Source organism: Taudactylus pleione, unplaced genomic scaffold, assembly GCF_031769625.1.
Source record: "Taudactylus pleione unplaced genomic scaffold, aTauple2 ptg000374l, whole genome shotgun sequence".
In the NCBI taxonomy this organism is placed as follows: domain Eukaryota; kingdom Metazoa; phylum Chordata; class Amphibia; order Anura; family Myobatrachidae; genus Taudactylus; species Taudactylus pleione.
In genome coordinates this window covers 2,841,340-2,864,629 of record NW_028284775.1, presented here as the reverse complement: position 1 = coordinate 2,864,629, position 23,290 = coordinate 2,841,340, and the positions used below count along the sequence as shown (strand labels likewise).

General features: G+C 45.3%; 2 protein-coding genes across 3 annotated transcripts in view; one reads left to right on the top strand and one right to left on the bottom strand.

Annotated features, from left to right (window-relative positions):
* ATG3 (autophagy related 3) overlaps nt 1–17,381 on the bottom strand; it is a 61,332-nt gene extending 43,951 nt beyond the window's left edge. Inside the window, exons 1-4 of one of the 2 annotated variants that reach the window (XM_088444948.1) lie at nt 17,292–17,381; nt 16,919–17,016; nt 12,318–12,359; nt 3,017–3,066 (exon numbers count right to left, since the gene is read on the bottom strand). In XM_088444948.1, coding sequence (XP_088301074.1) covers nt 3,017–3,066; nt 12,318–12,359; nt 16,919–16,990 — 164 coding nt within the window. In that variant the 5' untranslated portion in view covers nt 16,991–17,016; nt 17,292–17,381. The other variant, XM_088444947.1, reaches the window with a different exon arrangement.
* SLC35A5 (solute carrier family 35 member A5) overlaps nt 17,230–23,290 on the top strand; it is a 34,371-nt gene continuing 28,310 nt past the window's right edge. Inside the window, 1 exon segment of the mRNA XM_088444945.1 lies at nt 17,230–17,568. Within this exon segment, the coding sequence (XP_088301071.1) occupies nt 17,532–17,568 (37 nt within the window). The 5' untranslated portion in view covers nt 17,230–17,531.

Here is a 23,290-nt window from a genome sequence, read left to right as displayed (position 1 = left end):
CCATACCTGGTGCATGAGAATTTCTGAGGGTAAAGACCTGTGTTTGGGGAGGGTTAACATTTTTCCTGGGTAAGAGGGGCTGGGGATTCAGGTTTCCATTTATAAAGAGAAGCGTGAAAAGAATTGTGGGCAGTTTATCACCACCAAGCCCTTTTAGTAGATACAAGGGGCAAGAACCAAATAGAACCCAGCCTGCAGCGTGAGGGATACTTAGGGACATGGTGCTAACCTGTGGGAACATTAGATTTCTGGACTGCCATTTCAAACCCTTTGCACCTTAAAAGGGGCTGGTAATGTTTCTTAGGTTTTAGTTCCCTTTATTTATCAGCATTTACTATTACCAATCAGTGGCAGACTACCTGTTAGTAGTTATATATGTGCTTAAGTTTCCATAAATTTCAGTGCGAGCCAAATCACTCATGGATACCAAGCCTCTCCAATATCTAGGGGCATATATATTATAATTCGTAATTGCAATGCGGTTTGCATGGGATAATACCGCTACAAATCACACTGTGAATACTGAAATGACTGCTGAAATGCATCCATAGTGTATATATGGAACAGCAGTCACAAAAGTGTTGCCCTGGCGGATCTATACCTTGATGGGGTAAATCCAGCCTAGCCAATTCCGTGAAGTTTTTCTGATGTTAGTGGTGCTTATTTGTCTGTATTTTCACATTCAGAGTGTCAGGGAAAAGTACAGCTATCACATTTAAGTCAAGATGGTGAGATATTTAAATTCTGCCATAGACATCTAAAAATCAACCATAAACAGTGTATTCACATGTCCTATACACAAGCCAGACATTTAAAATAGATGTGAACACTGCAAGTAGGAGGAAAAAAAAAAAAAAGAAGAAGAGCACTGGGGGTGGCATTAGATATGGAGTGGTACCTCTGTAAAAGAAACTAATTGAGATCTGACAAATTCTGAACTAGTGCATTTCCTATTACACCAGGCTCGACAAATCCCAGGGACCAGGTCGCCATGGCTACCAGATTTTGCTGCCTGCCTACTAGATTTTGCAGTGAGGGAGGAAGCAGATCCACATCAGCTCCGGTGGAGATTCGTGCCTATAGTATTGCGGTGTTCATATCATGCACAGGAGTGCATGTGCTGAGAGTCACCTGCGGTGACTGCTGTGCCTGTGTACGTCCCGGCCTGCACCGACGACTCCTCTCCATCCTGGCCTGCTCTGATCCCTGCTGTCTGTCCCAGTCTACTTTGATCCTCCTGTACGTCCCGGCTGTCTACCGTCTCCTACCTCCGGCTGCATAGAGCTTTCCGGTAGTAGGGTCTATGCATGGCCAGGGATTGTGGAGTGGCTTCAGAGGGATAGTGGTGTGACCACGAGGGGAGGGGGGTTTTGTTGTACTTTCTGGCACCATTATTTTATGCGAAATGTGGTCCGTTATTACTGGAGGGTGTGGGGGGGGGGCGGGGGGGGGGGGGGGGGGAGGGGAGGAGCTGTGCAGATCAGTCAGGGGGCCTCCATTTTACTGTATCCATTCAACTGTGATCATTTTGTGGACTAGTATAGTGTGTATCAGGGGCGTAACTAGAACTTTTTGAGCCCCATAGCAACATTTTTAAGGGGCCCCCCTAACTTCGGTCTTACACATTGCCCACAGTAGTTCCTCTAAATCACTAAATGCCCACTGTAATGTTGTCCCTTATGCAATGGCCACTGTAATGGTGCCCCTTACGCAGTGTCCCCAGTAGTAATAATGCCCCCTGTAGTAATACCCCCTGGTAATAATGCCCCTAAAAGTAATGCCCTCTGTAGTAGTGCCCCCTGCAGTGCCACCAATAGTAAGGCCCTTGTAATGCCCCCATATTATGCCCCCATTAGTAAGGCCCCTGTAATGCCCCCTGTAGTGACCCATATTATGCCCCCAGTAGTAAGGCCCCTGTAATGCCCCCTGTAGTGACCCATATTATGCCCCCAGTAGTAAAGCCCCTATTATGCCCCATGTCATGCCCCCATATTATGCCCCCAGTAGTAAAGCCCCTATTATGCCCCATGTCATGCCCCCATATTATGCCCCCAGTAGTGAGGCAGGCCCCTGTAATGCCCCTATATTATGCCCCCAGTAGTAAGGCCACGCCCCGCCCCCCGCTGCACACAGACATACACACACACACAAATAAAAAAAAACATACTTACCTTAAACCCCAGTGCCTGCTGCTGACGTCCATCCCTGGCGCCCGCTCCTCGGAGCTATGGGAGTGATGTCATGACGTCACTCCCATAGTGCACTGCAGGACTCGGAAGCCGGAGCTCAGGAGTGAGCTCCGTCGTCCGGGTTCTGCTGGCACCGGGGGGGTTGAGAAAAGAGAAGGAGCTGGGCACCCGCTGGTAACACAATCTCAGCAGGCGCCCGGCAAATGAAGGGTGCAGGGGGTGTGAACGCTGGGCCGGTGGGCCCCTTTAAGCCGCCGGGGCCCCATAGCAACCGCACCCCCTGCACCCTCCGTAGTTACGCCACTGGTGTGTATAACAGTTGCATAACACACAGAGCTGTGCTCCTCACTCACTCCTGTAACTTTTTTGGGGGGACGGTGGTCTTGCTCCTACACTTTCATCCTGGCTCCTAGATTTTAGGAAAATTTATCAAGCCCTGTATTACACATATGGGAAATGCGATCAACTCCTCATAAGAATGATTTTACTAGCTTGGAGGAGATCCAAGGTCTTCCAAAACACAGTAATACATTCTAGGGATACTTAAATGTACTGGTAATGATGCAAACATTAATTTTTGTGTGATAACTTGAAAAATATAGTTGCTATCAAGTCCATAATAAGATATCCAGTTAGTCCAAGTCCCCAGACAAACGGAGAGGAACTGGACACAATTCGGCATTGGGATAAAGTTTTCCCCTGAGTACTATCAAAAGTTATATAGGTTAAATTTGCAGAGAAAAAGTTTATACGGGGGAACAATGAGCTACATTACCATCACAGTCCAAAGTGGTTTGTCTTAGCTTTTAGCCAACAAGTATACTTGCCATTGCCATGTAGGGCAGTGATGGACAAGATGGTCACCGGCAGCCAGAAACTGTTGAAATTGGGAGATAAAATGGCAGTTATAATAATCCATTTGCATGAAGCTAACACACAAGCAGTTCAGTTTTTTAAAGTGGTAACAGAGAAAAAAACAAAACAAAAAACCCATAAAATGTAAATTGGACCAGGGCTGAGCTGCAAGTAATTTGCAGAAAACATGCATGTAGCTTTGTTGAAGCAAAACAATTATAGAACACAATGAATAACCCCACAGGTCTTGGGTGAAATAGCAACTGTTGTGCCTCTTTGGAAGTTTTCACTTTTTTTCTCTTTGCCACTTATCTATGCAACTAGCAATCATGCTATGCTGTTTTAGAATGCGCCTTTTGCCATTTTGGTGGCACTACGCTAAAACATGGGAAAAATTGCGGTGCAGCGAACACCACCGGTGAATAGATGACGGGCATATGCGCCTGGCATCTATTCAGGAGAGCTTGGGGGCAGCTCGGCATTTCTGTAAGTGCCGGGCATGCCCCCACGAGTGGTGCTAAGGCGGAGTCTTAATGACAGGCCCCCTTTTCGGGCGCGCGTAGGAGTGCGTGAACACTATGCAACTATATAGATTATGGAGATTTACAATTGGAACTAGAATAAGAGACACTGGGGGCGATTCAATTTAGCGCGATGTTGAATAGCCCTAAGAAGTAGTTTCCGGAGCTATTCAATTAGCTGCGCTGTTAAGCCTGACTAGAGGATTTCTGCTTGCACCCTCCTGAGGTGAGAGCAGAAATCAGACTACAGTGCAGGCCACAATGCTTTTTTCCAGCTTAAAGCAGCGCTAACAGCCTCACGGGTGGCACTGTAGACTGAGAATGCCGGTTACCGCGACTAAACGCCCAGTTTAAGGCGCAAGCAATGGAATAGCTCCAGGTACTCCTTCCCGGGGCTATTCAACATCACTCTGAATTGAATCGCACCCATTGGGTATCGGTGCTTCAGTCGAGGCTACAGCTGAACTTGGTAACTGGAGGCTTGGAGTTCTCCATATTCTCCACCGTTGTCTGAAATCTACAGTTATTTTTTCCATCATTACTTTTTTGTGGTCTTTTAGGTTTACCTGGGTCAGTTACAAATGCACGTTTTTTTCAGTGAACCCTTCAGAATATTAATTAAAATCCATAAAGCAGGTTTAGGAGGTAAAATGTGGGAAAACAAGGTGGTAATGAGCCACAGGGCTCAGGGGAATGGAAGGTGAATAAATAGATATATGTAGCAGACTTTCCTTTAATATTAGGATATCCAGAAGTATGGATGGTTTTGTACATGCCTAACATTCCATACTCCTCTCTGTACTGTACATCCTAACCTAGATTGACAGTGGTCACTTTCCTTGCCTGCAGATGTCACAGTAACTGTTCGCTGCTATACATCTCTTTATCCACCTTTCCCAAGTCCAGGGCTCATTAACACCTTGTGTACCCACATCTTACTATTGCATTGGAGTTAGGGTGACACTTTAGAAGCACTTGTTGGAAGATATCCATGCTATATTCTTGCCAATTAATAAATCAAAGCTTCCACATGGGAAAATAAAGCAGGTCAAAGAAAAAATAGGAAAGTTGGACATCTATAATCCAGCCACATTGCAAAAAAAGCAATAGCCAGCCGAATGAGTCACCAGCTTTCAGTAGCAAGCCTTCAACATAATGACATCCATATACAGTATGATCAGGACTACCCTGGCAACGCATTAGTGAGGTTCCTACTGGTAATCCTCAACAATGGGGAAGTGTTGCTATCCAGAGATACCAGAAATTCCTGTGCCCCCAATGATTAAATCACCAGAACAGGACACACAACACTATCCCACTTGGGCACTTGGAGAGGATTCAAGGGTCAATGAGTCAAACCTAGGCAATAGACATTTTTATTTTTATTTATTATTCCAGTACTGCCTACTGCAAGCTGGTTATACTAGGTGGGGGCAAACAGCATAAAAGCTAACTCACTTCAGACAATTGACATTACAATATTTTAAACCACAGTCAAATTACAGCATTAAGATATCAAGATGTCAATTTCCCCCTACAATTTAAAGTTAATCCTGATCCATAAATTAAAGAAAAAAAAAAAGAACTACCATTGAGAGAAAAAAAAAAAAAAAAAAAAAAGTAAATACTGCTAAAAATATGGTTTTGCAATAATAAAAAACCCTGTTGCGAAAAAGAATTTCAACTGAAAACAAACATTCTTAGAAAAAGACAAGTTAAAATACAGAATCAGGAAGTGGAAATTGTTAAGTATTTCACAACAACATAATTACAATATGGTTACCTACTCAAAAACATAATAAACAGGTTAACACCAAAGTCAACAGTCAAAATAGTGAGGGAAATAACACAAAAATTCTACAAGTACTGTAAAAACTGAAACTAAACTAATAAGTGCAGCAAACAGCCTTCTCTCCCATTTCCCAACACCAAACAATATGCAATGAAAGCCATATACCAAACCCACTTCAACTTCCTTTCATAAGCAGTTAAATTCCACCTGTACTCTGATCCCAACAAGTTGGAGGTAATACTGTATTATAGAGATATTGTTAATCACCATGTACAATATTATAAGTACACCCACTCATTGTTTTTCACTTAACAGATCCATAGTATCATAACAGACAAAAAGATAGCTCTAGCAGCCACAGAGCTGGCACCTATGTGTCACAAACACAGGTAAAAAAGGTGTCCACAAGTCTAAAGACCGACATCATTAATGACGAGACCAGGCATTGGCAAGTGCGTACACACTTGCCGATGCCGGAAATGACAGTTGGATCTGCATGCAGGTCCGCCAAGCGATGACGCCAACGACACGCGGGAGCACACTGGCCGATTCTCCCGATATGTTGTCCAATCTGACGGATTGGATGACATCATCTAGTGTGTACTAGGGATGTGCGCCGGACCATTTTTGACGGATTTGGTTCTAATTCGTCGTCCGGCTTTGGATTTGCCAAACTGCGGTGACTGGCTTTGGATTTGGATTTTTTGTCAAAACTGGCAAAAAATAAATAAATTCTAAAATGACATAAATTGGGCTTTTTTTTTTTCTTCCTAGAGTGTTATTTACCTCAATAACATTAATTACCAGTCATTTACAGTCAAGTTAGACCACCTCACAGCTTAAATTATTGTTTTCACCATTATTGGCTAAGGGTTGCAGTGAGCTGGCTGGTTACCAAGCGTCAGAGCAGCGGCACTGACACCACAGTTTAAAGCACATCTATGAAACTATGTCACACAGCAGTGGCAGAAATGAAAGTTAGTGCTAGATGGAATTGTCCTTGGGCTTCCCACCCACCCTTTATGTTGGATCTTAAAAAGGACATGCACCTTTAACAAACGAAGCATTTCAGCGACAGGTACTGTCACTTTGTGGCTGAAGTGCTTGGTTTGTTTGGGCCCCCACAAAAAAATCTTCCAATCTACTAAAGGCAACAGGTCTACAGTGGCATGATGTCACCATCATTGCCATCCTCACCCTCATCAGTGTGTACATCATCCGATTCCTCACACAATATCAGTTCATCCCCGCTGGAATCCACCATTACAGAAGTATCTGTACTGTGACGTGATTGGCGGGAAAGGTTTTCCTCGTGAAATTTCCAGTTCATTTTAATGAACTTCATTTTTTCTACATTTTGTGGAAGTAGCCTCCTTCGTCGTTCGCTCACAAGGTTCCCGGCTGTACTGAAAACTCTCTCCGAGTACACACTGGAGGGTGGGCAGCTTAAGTAATGCAAAGCCAGTTTATACAAGGGTCTCCAAATTGCCTTTTTTTTCTTCCAATATTCGAAGGGACTCTGACATGTCTATGTGTACGGTGTCCTGAAAATAATCCTCTACCATTCTTTGGATGGTAATCGTATTAGATGGAGTTACGGTAGAGGTGTCACTGGTGTTGGGCAAATATTTTAGACCCGACCAGATGTCAAAATGTTGACTTGACTTATCTGCATCACCACTGGGTCTTTTGGAAAAGGAGCATTTTTTTTCTGGCTGCTGCTGGAGAAACCGAAGGAGGAGACATCATCGTAGTGCCATGTGTCACTTCAGCTGCCAACTTGCTCACCAGGAGTGCTTTGGTTCTTTTAAGATCTGGGTCAGTTGTAAAGAAAGACACAGCATATGACTTGAACCTAGGTTCAAGAATGGTTGCTAAAATATAATGATCAGATTTCAAGATCTTGGCCACCCGTGGATCCTGGCGAAGCGAACAAAGGACTTGATCTATCAGTCCAGCATACTTTGCTGAATCACTTTGTTTAATCTCATCCTTCAATTTCTCCAGCTGCTTTTCCAAAAGCGAAATCAGGGGAATCACCTTACTCAAGCTAGCAGTGTCAGCACTCACTTCACAAGTGGCAACTTCAAATGGTTTGAGCACCTTGCACAAGACAGAAAGTACTCTCCACTGTGCTGGGGTAAGGTACATTCCCCCTCCTCTCCCAATGTCATGGCTTGTCGTATAGCTATGGATGGCTTTTTGCTGCTCCTCCATCTGCTGAAGCATATACAGGGTCGAGTTCCACCTCGTTAACACTTCTTGCTTCAGTTGATGGCAGGGCAAATTAAACTGCTCTTGCAGGTGCTGCAATCTCCTGCATGCTGTTGCTGAACGCCGAAAATGTCCTGAAATTTTTCGGACCACAGACAGCATCTCCTGCACGCCCCTGTTGCTTTTTAAAAAACCCTGCACCACTAAGTTTATTGTGTGAGCAAAACAGGGGATGTGTTGGAATTCACCCAGCTGTAATGCTTTCACTATATTGGTAGCATTGTCAGAAATCACAAATCCTGAGGAGAGTCCAAGTGGGGTAAGCCATGTTTCTATGACATCTCTTCGTTTTTCTAAGAGGTTGACAGCGGTATGACTCTTATTGAATCCGGTGATGCACAGAGTTGCCCACCTCTGAATGAGCTGGTGTTGTTTGTTAGATACTGCTGCTGCTGAAGGCGATTCACCCACGCAGTGGGCCGTCACAGTCATGTAATCTTTAGTTTGTCCACTACCGCTTGTCCACATATATGTGGTTAAGTGGACAGTGGGTACAATAGCATTTTGCAGGCCAATAATTAGGTTCTGTTTAACGTCCTGGTCCTGCCGAGGAATGGCTTTTCGGGTAAAATGAAACAGAGATGGAATTTGGTACCGGGGACACATGACCTCAATTAGCTGTGCAAATCCCACTGCATTAATTGCAGATATTGTACGCAGATCTAATATTAGCATAGCTGTCATGGCGTCAGTGATCCGCTGTGCGACAGGGTGAGAGCTGTCATACTTGCTTCCCCTTGCAAGAGATTCTTTAACAGTCAATTGTTTTTTTTGGTATACTACTAGTAGTCTTCTTGGTCCACTTCTGGGATGAAGATCCACCAGCAGCAGCAGCAGCAAGCCTAGCGCTCAAAGATTCAGTTTCTTCTGAGGTGTCCTGGAAATTGGAGGAGTCACCGTGACTTAGCATTAACAAATTGGATGTTGTACTACCACTGATCATTCCTGAGGATATTGAGGAGGAAGGTGTTGTTGGCGGAGATTGCAGGTGCTGGGATTTAGTAGAGAGAAGGCATCTAGCTAATGCTGGACTGCTTGTTGTTATTTTTTTTGCAGTAGTTTCTGTTATCAAACACCTGTCATGAGCTCGCTGCAGATGACGTAATAGCGTAGAGGTTCCTAGATGCTTAATGTCCCTACCTCTACTAACTGTGGTCTCACAGAGGCTACAAATGGCTTGACAAACATTGTCAGGGTTTGGGTAAAAGTAATTCCACACAAAAGATGTGGATTTGTTGGTTCTATGCCCAGGCATGGCAATGGCCTTCTTATCTTGGCCAAGAGCTGCTTCCACTGGTGCCTGACCTATACAAATAATATCCTCATCCTCAACATCCTCATTAGTGCCAGCGTCAGCTGCACATATATCCCTCTCATCCTCTTGCAATTCCACGGTGGCATCCTCAATTTCTATGTCCTCGGCAATACTGCTCATCCCCACAACTACAGATGGAAAAGAAACTGTGGAGGGCGGCTTCTCTGAAAGGTCAGGCTTACACATAGCAATGCCACTTGTGGACCCACTTAGACTCTCCTCAGGGATTTCTGACATTTGTGTTTCAAAAAACACAGTTTGTTCTACTGCCTTATTGGTTTAAAATTTTTTCACACTTCTATAGTCTGATTGAAAAGGTCTTTTATCATCATGAGAGGCACAAGATGCCTCACTGACAGTTGCAGAACCACCACTCAGAAATAAAGGGCAAAGCCTGAGTCTTTCCTTGCCGCTACGTGTGGTGAATGGTATGTTGCCAATTTTCTGTTTCTCTGCAATAGTAGTAGTCTTTAGAGGATTTTTTTTGGCTTTACCCCTGCGAAATCTAAATTTTTTGATTTCAGGTTCCCTAAGTTTTTAAAGCCTCTACGCCCTTGAGCATCAACTTTAGATGAAAGTGATTGACTTCCAGCTGCTGCAATGCTAGCATTTACATGTTGTTTCTGCTCTCCTCTCGGTTCATTCTCGTGATCCATATTAATTTATCACTATGAACTGGAGTCACGGAGCTTGTATACACACAGTGGGCTTATGCCCTGTCACGGAGCTTGTATAATAGACACAGTGGGCTATGCCCCGTCACGGAGCTTGTATAATACACTCAGTGGGCTAAGCCCCGTCACGGAGCTTGTATAATACACTCAGTGGGCTATGCCCCGTCACGGAGCTTGTATAATACACTCAGTGGGCTATGCCCTGTCACGGAGCTTGTATACACTCAGTGGGCTTATGCCCTGTTACTGAGCTTGTATAATACACTCAGTGGGCTCATGCCCTGTCACGGAGCTTGTATAATACACTCAGTGGGCTATGCCCTGTCACGGAGTTTGTATAATACACTCAGTGGGCTATGCCCCGTCACGGAGCTTGTATAATACACTCAGTGGGCTTATGCCCTGTCACGGAGCTTGTATACACTCAGTGGGCTTATGCCCTGTTACGGAGCTTGTATAATACACTCAGTGGGCTATACCCTGTCACGGAGCTTGTATAATATAGTACACACAGAGGGCTTATTATGCCCAGTCACGGAGCACACACAATGGGCTTATGCCCAGTAAAGTTACAGAGGTTATTTTTTTGATTATATATATATATATATATATATATATATATATAATTATATATATTAATTAATGCCAGCGGCAAGAACACTGCCTACTCTGTCTAACTCTAGTCTCCAGTCTAATCTAACACTAGCAGTCTAGCACAGTGCACGCACTACCACTAACCGCGTGACATGCGAAATGGTGCCGACTGCCGGGCGCCGCGCCTTTTATAGAGGCCGAACGTCACCCGGCTCTCGCGAGAATCTGACGCTGGACGGGTGACGTTCGGCCTCGAGGTGGAATCCAAGTCAGGCGGGAACACCCGAACTTGCGTTCCGGTGGACTCAGATTCCACCTGTTCGGAGCGGTTCGGATTCCTCAGAATCCGAACCGCTCATCACTAGCGTGTACCCGGCATAACACCATACCATTCTCAGCGATAAGCTGTGAACACTGGTCAATATTTTTCACAAAACTGAATAGTGACTAGTGGTTTTCAATTTGCGTTTGTGACAGTTACTTTTCTTTTTTCATATTTTAGTGTTCTTTATAGCCTGTCATACACACACACACACACACACACACACACACACACACAGACAAGGGCATACAAACAATACGTCCCCCTGTAGTCGCTCACCTTTATGTGGAGCCTCCTGCAGCGCCCTTCTCCATGCAGCCTGACTTGCTAGTGTAGCCCCGACCCTTTGGTCAGGACAAGAAAAGCATGTGTGCTGGGCTCCTCCTATCAGGGCTCAGCACATTCTCCTGTGACCCCTGGGTGTCTCTCACCATAGAGGAGCCTGTTAGCACAAGTATTTGTTGTATTAGTTGTTACAATATTAAGAATAATGCCAAGAAATCATCCAGACAATTCCGGTTATGTGTGTTGTGAAGTAACCTTCAAATCTCAGAGAAGAAATTTCACGCCACTTGTAAGAATAAGGGTTATGAACTTTACTTTGGTTGTAAAGTTGGTTATCTGGCTAAGAACCAGGCCCTGTATATGTGCTGTGTATCATGTGTTAGGCTTCTCAGTGGCTGGAAAAATGGTTAACATCATATGCCATTTGCAATGCCTATGATTTGGAGGGAACCTAAAGGACTTTTCAAGTAATTGCTATTTCTGCTTAACTAACATTAGATGACTGCCATCTAGACTTATTCCCAGAAAATCTTGGGACTGTGGATGGCCATCGGCGGTGTAACCATCGATGGTAATATAGCAAGTAACCATCAATGGTTACAAACTATTCACTGGATGACCATCGATTGTTTCACAAACTGATGGTCATTCCTGACTTTTGACTGACTGGGCCCTCAGGCCAATCAGAACATTGGGGCGGGGCTTTGCGGGTGCTGGGGGGCGGAGCTATGCTCTGTGTCTCGGCACTTGGTGGAAAGAAAAAAAAAAAAAGGAAGGACATTCGGTTATGCTTTTATATTGATGGAGGGAAACCATCTGGCTCTCCCCGATTCCCCACATTCGACATCGGCCATAAACCATGGATGGTCATCCCTACTTGGGGCTGTCAGTGATGAGCATGGCGAGAGTTTCCATCAGCAAATTCTACAATGGAAAAGAGGTAACAAGGCAAATAGAGTTCCAGTATGCTGGCTGACTATTGCTGGACCATGAAGAGAGACATCCCAAAGGTAAAATATGCCAGAAAATCATCAGCTAGGTCAGCCAGCATGAGGTGTACATTTATCATTTAGACTTACGCAAGTCCTAATTTAACAAAACTTTAAACGTGTCAGAAAAACCCTGCCCGATGAAAACAAATCTGAATGCATATTTGAATTCAGCACGAAAAATACATTAAAATTCATTTATTTAGTTCTTCTGAAAGAAAAAAAAAAAAAAAAAGGTTTATTTTTGTAGACCAGTGTAATCAATGTCAGCAGCTTGTATATGAGGTAACAGCAGCAGGGAATGGGGAAGAAACAGCTGCATGCATGAAGAGCATAAATATAGGGATTACTTGGGGGCCCTAAAATGTTTGCCCTGCAGAGTAAAGTAATTGACCTGACATGAGGAGATGGCAGGCCACTCTTGTGTCATGGGACAGAATGGTGACACGCGCAAAATAACATGACTAGTTATAAAACAGTATAATACAGCGTCACATTTCTACTGACCTCTTCGGGGGTAATAACACCAGTCTCCTTAAACTTTGACTCCTAAAATAAAAATGTCATGTTAGTAAATATTATAAAGACAAGCTTATACATGTCAGTAGTATCCTATCATATATATTAGTTTTTTTTTCCAAATTAGGTAGGCACACTCACAGCAACACAGCCCAGTAGCTGAGGGGGAAATCCAGTGTACCACCATAGGGACAACACAGTTATAATCCAAGTAGTAAATCGGGCACACTCACCAGGGTCTTTTTCAGAAGTTTTATTACTCACATCAGGTATAAATGGGAGAAACAAATAGGTGCCACCATAGCTGCAACATCAAATCTCATGCAGACATGTTTTACTATACAGTAGAGGATGCTTATATGCTAGAAACTAAAAACTGGGAGGACTTCAAGTTTGCCTTCTACTGTGAATACAAGACCAGTAGTTTCCTCATTACCTGGGGCTAGTCATGCACAGCAGCCAATTTATTATGTGTCAGGCCTCAGTATTCAACTATACTATGTCAGGGAGTATAAATAGCAGCTAATCTGGGCATCAGAAACATAGTACACTTCTGGTTTGCTCCCCACAGTGGAACGCAGAAGTCGGCCCAGTGGACCCCAGTTTTGGGTATGCCACCCCAGTTGCGATGTGAGCTCAATGTGGCCAAGACTGGTCATGTAGCTACCATACCACCCGTGCAGCAACGCACCGTCACTGGGGATTGGTACGCCTACCAATGCCTGCCGCAAGTGCTAGAAGCTATTTCCAGGTGCCATCCACAAACTCGCGCTAGTGGTGCCCGTCTCCATCCTGACAATGTACCTGCCCACAAGTCCAAAAAGTGGTGGATTTTCTGGCCCATGAACACATCCAGGAGCTTGGTCATCTACGGTACAATCCGTACCTGGCCCCATGCAACTTCTTCGTGTTCCCACAAATCAAGTGCAAGATGCGTGGGATTCGTTTTAAGCCACTGTAAGCTGCAGTGGAAACCTTCATGCAACATGTAGAAGACATACCTGCTTCAGACTGGTCCAGCTGCGTCACCAAGTGTTTTGAGCACTTGCAACTTTAGCGCATACTTTGAAAAAAATGTAATGTTCTTTGTTTGTAAATATAATACTTTTGTGCATCTGGAAACTTACTGCACACCCTTCGTATAGTAAAACATGTCCACATGAGATTGGTTGTTGCAGCTATGGTGGCACCAGTTTATGTGTTTCTCCCATTAACTCCTGAGTACTTAATACAGATTTACTTTGTGTAACTATGGAGGACGAAATCACTTCCGGTGGCATCCCATGTGGTTTTATATTCAATGTTGAATTGGCACTGGTATATAAGGAGGAGAGTCTTGCTGGGGTGCACGTTTCTGTTATTCTTCTCATTGGTGTGGGTTTGTCCTCTTGAAGGTCATTTTGTAACCGAAACGTGAGTAATAACACTTCTGAAAACAACCCTGGTGAGTAAGCCCGATTTACTACTTGGACAAATATTTATACTGTATATACATATACACACAAACACAATAAGTAGTTTGTATAAGATTATTGCTCCCACAAGGCTCTTTGAGCAGAGCACCATATCCTGTCCATGTTATAAATGAAGAAATGTGCTCAGGCCTTTATAAGAGCGCCATAAATTGCTAATTGCAATTTAAACAGCAGTGGGGTGTAGCTAAGCCAGAGAGGCTGTCAGTCTTAGAAGCCCATGCCACTATTCTCTCAAGTCTCCGATTCACCCATTACCATTGGCAGTTCTTTTGCCTGCTGAGAGTGCCGTACTTGAGAGGAGCCCCACATGGTAGCATCTAGACCTGCCATCTGGTGGGAATGCCGGGACTGTAGTCCCGTTCCTGGACAGAAGGGGGTGAGAGTGTGTATAAAGCCAGCTGCCTCAGCCCCAGAACCAGTGTAATTTAAGAGTGTCCCAGTTTTATTGGATTGGGAGACAGTGTGTGGCCCTGACAAAGTTTAAACCAAGGGAAAAATCTACTCCTGGTCAAATTTACACCACCCTGCCAAATTTGGTGGAGATAGGGCTAAAACTCTGTCCGTGCATTAAGGACAGAGACAGACACACTTTCTCGCTTATTATATAGATTAGAAGAGCCTAAGATCGGTGACCATATAAAAAGATGGAGTGGTGGTATTTTAAACAAGTCACAGAAATGCGAATGGAGCTTTAATAGCGGGGATATCTTACAGAAAGTATTTTGTGAAGTGATGACGTCAGAAGTCACTATTACTATCATGAGGGGCAGAACTGTGGGAGACAATGGAGATGCCTGCCGCCAGTACTAAAGGGGCACCTTCTCCATCACCCACAATATATTCATCCCACTTAGGACTGTAAATATGTACCTGGAGTGTACCATCACAGCTGCTCAATACATAGCACCTGAGAAGCTACCATAACTATATACTAGTGGAGGGCTCTGTGGCAGACCATCAGCTGCCGCTTCCATCTATCTATATAGCCTGTCCCTGCTCCTCAGCAGCTTATTATGCCCCTCTCCCACAACTCCCTGTCCTATGTCTCCCTGGCAGCAGCCCTAGCCGCAGACCAAAGCAGCAGTCCCGATCCCCCCCCCCCCCCCCCCTCACCCACATCTCCCCGTCCCACTCCTTCCTGGTGGAACCTGTGCAGTGGGCCGGAACATAAGCGTGGCTGCAGATCTTCCAGCAGTTGCATGTCAATAAGGATGCACCAGACGGAGCTGCGGGTAATAGAGTGCATGGGAGGAGGGAGCCAGGGGCACCAGCGACTGAGTCTGGGGGCAGATCTTTAGTGGCGCAACTTCCCAGCATGTGAAGCAATCGGCAGTAGACTGGAGATTTTGTGATTTGTATTCCCACCACAGTGGCAGTCTTACAGTATCTTAGCTCAAACTCAGTCCTCAAAGCCCCCACATCAGGTGGTTCAAGGAGGGTTCCCCACCCGCATCAGGTGGTTTTCCCCTCCACCAGGAGGACTCTCATCCTCATGCTAATTGCACTGTACAGGTCACTATCTTATCTGTGACGAATGCATAGCTGTATATATTCCTAATTAACCCCAGGGCTGTAGCTGAGGTCAGTCTTCATACAAACATACATTACATTCCCCTAGTCCCCATCTTTATAATAGACAATGTTGCAATGTTATCCCTTATCTTGTGTCTCTGGTATACAGTGGGAGAGCTGTATAACTTTGCATGGGGATGCGTTTGGCATCCCGGCAGTCGGGATGCCGATGCTAGGGGGAGAGTTAGGTTTAGGGTGCGGGGAGGTTAGGTTCAGGCACCAAAGGGGGAGGTTAGGGTTAGGCACCAAAGAGGGAGGGTTAGGATAGGGAGAGGTTTAGCATGCCAACCAACAAGTGTCGGGATGCCGGAGACAGGATTCTGAACGCTGGGGTCCAGACTGCCAACATCCCGTACCCAACCCCTTTGCATGTGTTCCAGGCATATTAACTGAAGGGGGATCTATACACACCCCAGTGGCAGAATTAGCGGCGGTGCAGCCGGTGGCTTGAACCGGGGCCCGCTGTGGTGCAGGGGCCCATAGACCCTGCAGCCAACAGCGCCGCTGTACCTGCCGCCAGTGTCCCCAGGCCCCACAGTGCAGTGCGGTCTGCACTACACAACAAACACCGCCGTTGGCCCCGGGTAGTACACTCGGAATACCCGGCAGCGGTGTGTTTGTTTTGGCAGCCAATGAGAGTCAGACAGACTCTCATTGGCTGCTGCGTCCACGGAGGGAACCGGGCTAGAGCTCACTCATGAGCTCCGCCTTCGGGCTCCCGCAGTGAGGGTGATGGGAGAGACATCATGACGTCTCTCCCATAGTGCAGAGTGAGAGCAGGTCGGGAGGATGGAGGAGCACACAGCAGCGGGCGCAGGTGTTTTTTTTTTGTATGTTCTTTAGGCGGATTACTACTGGTGGCAATGCACATAGGGGGGAGGACTACTACTGGGGGCACTGCACATACGGGGGGGGGGGGGGTGGGGGACTACTACTGGGGGCACAATATATAAGGGGCACTACATAGGGGTACCACTACTTGGGGCACTGCATATGGGGCCCCAAAGCATATTCTTGCACCTGGACCCACCACTCTCTAGTTCTGCCACTGACACAACCCTAATGCAAACCCTTCACTTATCCTCAGCACTACTGTGCATGAGTGGTCTGAGTACAGTTTGCCAGGGAGGGATGCTTTGCAATCTGTAGACCTTAGGCAACAGCAGCTAATGCCACCTTGAAATAGTATTAGCTACCCGGCTAGTCTCCAGACTGCAGATACTGTACATTCAGGGGATTCTATAAATATGCAGATATCTCATGAAAAAGGGTGTTTTCGGGGGATATCCTGCAAATGTACTATAGTAGATAATAGGCCTAATAAATACAGTCACATACTCGGGGAGGGGCCACCAAATGATAACTTGCCCCCGGGCTTCCAGGATAAATTTACGCCACTGGCCATTATACAGACATTACTCTGCCAGGAGGTTATCAGGTGTGTGTTGCACGGGTACATATGAGCCATGACAGGGCAGCTAGGTCCTACTGCACAGACCTGCAGACAGCCTGCTGCTGCCATGACGATGATGACGGCCATACCTTCAGCACCGGAGTCCAGTACTCTGCCACCTCTAGAGCCTTGCCCTTCACCGAGTTGATAACGCTCTGCATGGCAGCGCTCTCCCCGCACTGGGGCTCTACAGGAGAGAATAAAACGTGAGGTTAAAGCCGAGCACTGCGCTGACAGCGGTTACTGGGCTGGGGGATAGTATTCATCATGGTGACAGCCCTCACCTGCACCGGGCTATCTCCAGGGTACCCCTCCGCTCTCTCTCTTCCTCTAGCGTAGTGAGGGGTCACATGGGGCGGCAGGAACGGAAATAGCTGCCTCGCAGAGCTGGAGGGGCTGGCCTATGCGCCGGGTGTAGGAGGGGCGTGTGCAGGGTATGCTGTAGTTTCCCTGTCTACTTACACCGGATACTAGCTATAAGCCTCAGCAGTATCCACGCAGCGCAGCCTCACCGGCCCGGAGCCTGCTATGCAGATACAGTGACAGCTGTCAGGCCGATAACTTACTAAATTACGTCACTGTAACGAGAGCGAGGCTTGGATGCCGTGACGTCATGACCCGGAAGAGCCAGTCAGTGCTGCTGCGGTTGTAGGTGGGAGTGTGACTGTGTGAGACGGTGTGCAGCAGCCTGCAGGCAGGGTGATGTGGGGCGGTGACGTGTCTCTGGCAGGTGAGCGAGGTAGGTGTTGTTGCTGACTGCTGCCATCCTGCCATGTGGGTGACCAGACAATCAGCTCCAGCGGAATAACACACAGCAAACTTTCTGCATTGTGTCACAGTAAGTGTACAGGTACCAACGTTACACATAGGGGCTGTGGCTGCAGGCTTTGTGTAACCACTGTGCATCCTTCAGCAGTTTTTGTTATGCTAATTAACATACAATGTTGAAGATCACATTGGTTTTATAATTGTGAATAAATCTGCACTCAGACAGGCAGGTGTCATACAAGCAATGTTTTATGTGTCTGGAAAAATCAGCAAATGTCTGCAGGTAATTTATATAACTAAAGGCTGTAGGTTATACAAGAGGTTCCTCAAGGCACCCTAAGGATTTAAGGCTATCCATGCTTGACCACAGCTGTCTTAACCTTAACTGAATTTTTTTTCCGAAGAACGCTCCAAAATTGTCTTTTTTTTTTATGATTGAATTAGGTGAAGAACATCTTTTTAAAACTTATCCAATGCGATTTTATTAAAAGAAATGTTTAAACAGTGTACCATAAAAATAGCAATTTTTATGGTGTACTGTAGTGATGACCACGGTCAGCTGTATTATTGCTAGCCAGTGAGTTAAACCATCACTGAGGTTTCCTTAACATTGGTTGGGGCTGCCAGCAACGCTGAACATCAGCGATGGCAAAACCATTTGTCATAGAGTATCGATGGCTTGCAAACCATCAATGGTCGGAGGCCATCCATAATCTGAGGCACCGTATTGAGGGGCTGATTCAACGGATACGAGACTGAATGCAGATTCCTGTTTATCAGAAATCTGCATCAGGACCCATCTTGAGAGTGTGCAGAATGGGTGCTGCATAGTCGCACGTAGCCCTTTCTGTCAGTCAGGCATAGGCATTTAGGGGGCGAGATCGGCTGGCGTTCCCGGAAGCGTGTCTGCCCCGTTTTCCGGGAGAGGCAAGGCTAGGGACGCAGTTTCCTGGCCTCGCAAGCCGGCCAGCCTTAGTAAGCTGAGGCCGTCCGACGCCGTCCACCATCGCGACCATCAACCACCGGTGGTCGCGATAGTGATGCCAACATGCAATGACAAAATTGTAAATCTGCCTATATATACACACAGTGCCTTGCAAAAGTATTAACCCCACTTTGCATTTTTCATGTTTTGTTGCCTCACAACCTGGAATTAAAATGGATTGTTTGAAGGTGTGCATCATTTCATTCACAGAACATACCTACAACTGTGAATTTGTGTTTTTTTTTTTTTTTTTTAGATTGTGACCCAAACAACATAACAGAAAACTTCAACGTGCATAACTATTCACCCCCCTAAAGTCAGTACTTTGTCGAGCCACCTTTTGCAGCAATTACAGCTGCAAGTCGCTTTGGGTAAGTCTCTATGAGCTTGCCACTTCTTGCCCCTGGGATTTTTGCCCATTCCTCAAGGCAAAACTGCTCCAGCTCCTTCATGTTGGATGGTTTCCGCATGTGAACAGCAATCTTAAAGTCTGACCACAGATTCTCAATTGGATTGAGATCTTCGCTTTGACTAGGCCATTCCAACACATTTACATGTTTCCCCTTAAACCACTTGAGTTTTGCTTTAGCAGTATGGTTTGGGTCATTGTCCTGCTGGAAGGTGAACCTCTGTCCCAGTCTCAAATCACAGGCAGACAAACAGGTTTTGCTCAAGAATATCCCTGTATTTAGCACCATCCATCTTTCCCAGATTTTCTTGAATTTCCAGTCCCTGTTGCTAAAAAACATCCCCATAGCGTGATGCTGTTACCACCATGTTTCACTGTGGGGATGGTGTTCTTGGGGGGATTGGAATGTGTTGGGTTTGCGCCAGACATAGCGTATTCCTTGGTGGCCGAAAAGTTAAATTTTAGCCTCATCTGACCAGAGCACCATCCTCCATACATTTGGGGAGTCGCACACATGCCTTTTGGCAAACTTAAGTCATGTCTTCTTCTTTTTATCACTAAGTAATGGCTTTTTTCTGGCCACTCTTCCATAAAGCCCAGCTCTATGGAGTGTATGATTTATTGTGGTCACATGCACAGATACAACAGTCTCTGCTGTGGAACTCTGCAGCTCCTTCAGGATTACCTTTGGTCTCTGTGCTGCCTCTCTGATTAATGCCCTCCTTGGCTGGTCTGTGAGTTTTGGTGGGTGGCCCTCTCATGGCAGGTTTGTTGTGGTACTATGTTCTTTCCATTTGATGATGATGGATTTGATGGTGCTCCGGGGTATCATCAAAGATTTGGATATTTTTTATAACCCAACCCAGAATTGTACTTCTCAAACAACTTTGTCCCTGACTTGTTTGGAGAGCTCCTTGGTCTTCATGGTGTGATGCCTCTTGCTTAGTAGTGTTGCAGCCTCTGGGGCCTTTCAGAATAGGTGTGTTTATACTGACAGATCATGTGACTCTTAGATTTCACACAGGTGGACTTCATTTCACTAATTATGTGACTTCTGAAGGTAATTGGTTGCACCAGAACTTTTGAGGGGCTTCATAGCAAAGGGTGTGATTACATATGCACATACCAATTTTCAGAATTTTATTTATAAAGATTTTTTTATATATATTTTTCTCATTTCATTTCACCAAATTAGACTATTTTGTGCAGATCCATCACATGAAATGAAGATTAAAAAAATAAATAAATTACAGGTTGTAATGTCAAAAAAGGTAAAAAGCCAAAGTGGGTGTGAATACTTTTGCAAGGCACTGTAAATAGTTATAGATTCTATTAATATATATACATCTCTCTCTCTCCTGAGTGCCACCTCTGTTATTGGATATTGTATATATACATATATAGATAAATAGATATAATTACACAATACACTGCCCGATCAATGTGTCCAGTGATCGGGACAGAGGCGGTGCTTGAATAGGATGGAGGGGATATGGAAGCCGCTGGCTGCAGTGTTTACATAAGCAGCCAGCGGAGAAGCCGTGATGGGAGAAGGTTCGTCGCCAGGTTTGTATTCACTGAAAAGGCGGTGCCGTGCAGGGGTACAGTCTAAGGCCCCTATTTACTACAATCCGCATTACGTAAGCGGTTGTAGTGTGATATATGTACTAACATCCGCATGCAGGGACAGAGCTTGTAATAAAGCTCTGTCCCTGTGAATTCTCTTTGCACGCTTCTCATGGTATTTTTCGCAAAAAATACTGTGAGAAGGTGTCTGCGCCGACTATCGCTACACCCTCCCCCACAAAAATACAGTGTGAGGGCCCTGCTATAACTATGGCCTTGATTCCGGGGCGGGACGTTTTTTTTTTGCCCCAGGCCGCTCGCTAAGCTGTGGGTGACCATCCACAGCTTTAGCGGGCAGGAAGTTCACTACTGACATCACGTGTGATGTCAGTAGGGCTGCCCACAAACGGCACACGTTCTTAAGGGAACGCCTCCATTTGTGCAGATACCCCCCCCCCCCCCTGACCTGCCTACAAAACGGGATGAGCTGTCCATCAACATCGACAGCCACCCCATTTTGCTGCGAGCCCCGAGCGAGTGAAGTTCTCACTCGCTTCGGGGCTCGCGCGCGCACTGCCCGACCGACCCGCTTGCGAGCGCATCTGAACCAGGCCCTATGCCATCTGGAGATGGTGTTGAGTAGGGCTCCACCTGGTCCCGCGACTCGTGCTCTGTTCTGACAGGCAGAGCAGAGCCGGCCCCCTGTGATCAACTTTGTGGTCTAAATAGACCACAAGCTGAATACTGTAGAAAAAAATAAAAATCAATAAAACACCGCAGCCGGGGTTCCTCTGATCGGTGAGCTCTCTCCTCCGTTCAGCTGGTAGCCGGGCTCCTGCACTGTCACACTGGTCAGCTGTGCTGTATACCGGCATCTCGGTTTACATGTAAATAGGTTTATCACTGTAGTGTGTTACATACCTGTGTTTCTCAGAGTAAAGTTAGAAATCCACCCCACACATGAACATAAGAAAATGTAAGTTGCTTCTAGGCCTTAGCCCTGTTTATTTGAATTGTGAACTGAGCTGGATACTTAAGGCAACCTATGCAACACCGAAACCACAAGACTTGTGGTTTGCCACATAATTTGCTTGGACTGATAGTTTACAATAAATATATCTCCTGTATGATGTTTAATACACAATTCAGTTCTCTTGTGTCATGGTAACGACAAGTCATCTGCTGTTGGAGTGAACTGTGTAACGATAAGTATGTCATGGTTAGAAAAACTGCGTTCTAGATGGCCTTTCATTTAACAAATGATTTAATGTTTCTCTTGTTAACTTACCTATATTGAATTCCATTCGCTCTTAATTTGGATTATTAGTATATCTTTAAAACACCTATTACCTTCTAATATATTCTTTGTATATCAGTAAATAGGAAATGATGCACAGAAGCTAACTACAATGAGGTGCAAGCCCTGCATAAAATCGTCATGGTTCTCCAGATCCACCCTGCACACGTTTTTACTTGGGTTCACGTTTGTTTGCCTCGGATCAAGCCGTGTGCTTCTGGTGAAATTCTCAGCCAATGAGGGTGGGTTCACCTTATTTCTCTACACAGTTTTGAGACCTCATACCTTGTGTTCCTGTATTCTGTTCTTCATACTGGCAAAACCTGAAGGATGAATGCGCAAATAGTAATTTCTTATTTTTTTACTTGTATTTTGCATGTTCCACTGGCGAAAAACAATTGCCTTACAAACTGCCTCCTTGGGCACGATTCTATTCAACGCGATGTAAATAGTTCCTGGAGCTATTCAATACACCGCGCTGCCAAGTCCGACAAATGATTTCTTCTCTCATCCCTCCGGGGATGAGAGAAGAAATCCAACAAAAGTCCCGACGCGAGGCTGTTTTCTGCCCTTCGCGCCTGGAAAACAGCCTCGCGCCGGGAAGTTAGGTCGAGGAATGCCCGTTATCGCGCCTAAACACCCTGTTTAAGGCGCGAGAACGAGCCTACCCCGACCTAATATCGCGATGCATTGAATAGCTCCGGGAGCTATCTCCCGGCGCAATTTACATCGCGTTGAATAGAATCGTACCCCTTGAATCAATAAAAATTACAGTTGAGAGATCATTGTTCAGGTTGTGAATCTGGAGGACAGCTGAAAAGAAGACTAATCGCATCTCCAGAGAAGTTAGAGATAAAGTAGTATAAATTAGGTTATGGGTGCAAATTAATAGACCAGTGGGCACCTCAAACACCATACCTACTGTGTAGTAAGCTTTTTATCACCTGAGATTTTACATTTTGTTATATAGTAGGAAGGACGGATGGTACACAAGAGACCCCCTGCAAGATAATCTCTCTGTTAAAAAATGAAAATGCTTTTACCAAAATTAGTAAATTGCATACTTTGGCGAAAAACGACAGCGCAAATTTTAGGCGAAAAAAATATTTTTTTTCTCCAGGAAATTACAGTTCCGCGTAAATTGGGGGTACGTTAAAATGGGTGCAAGTATATTTTCGTGTCGTAAAAATGCAATTTTAAAAACTAAAAAAAACCGCCTCCTGCGACCGTGTACGATGTTCAAAACACTTAATGCATCCATACCGTCGCCCTGAAAAATCAGACCCAATATGTTCAAACCATTTTCAAAGATTTTTTTTTTTCTGCCCAAAATTTGCGCGGTTGTCTTTTTTCAAAGTACACAACTTACAAAAAATTGTTTTTACGGTAATCTATCATTAGGGGGGGGGTGTTCAAAGGGTTCTGAAAGAAATCCC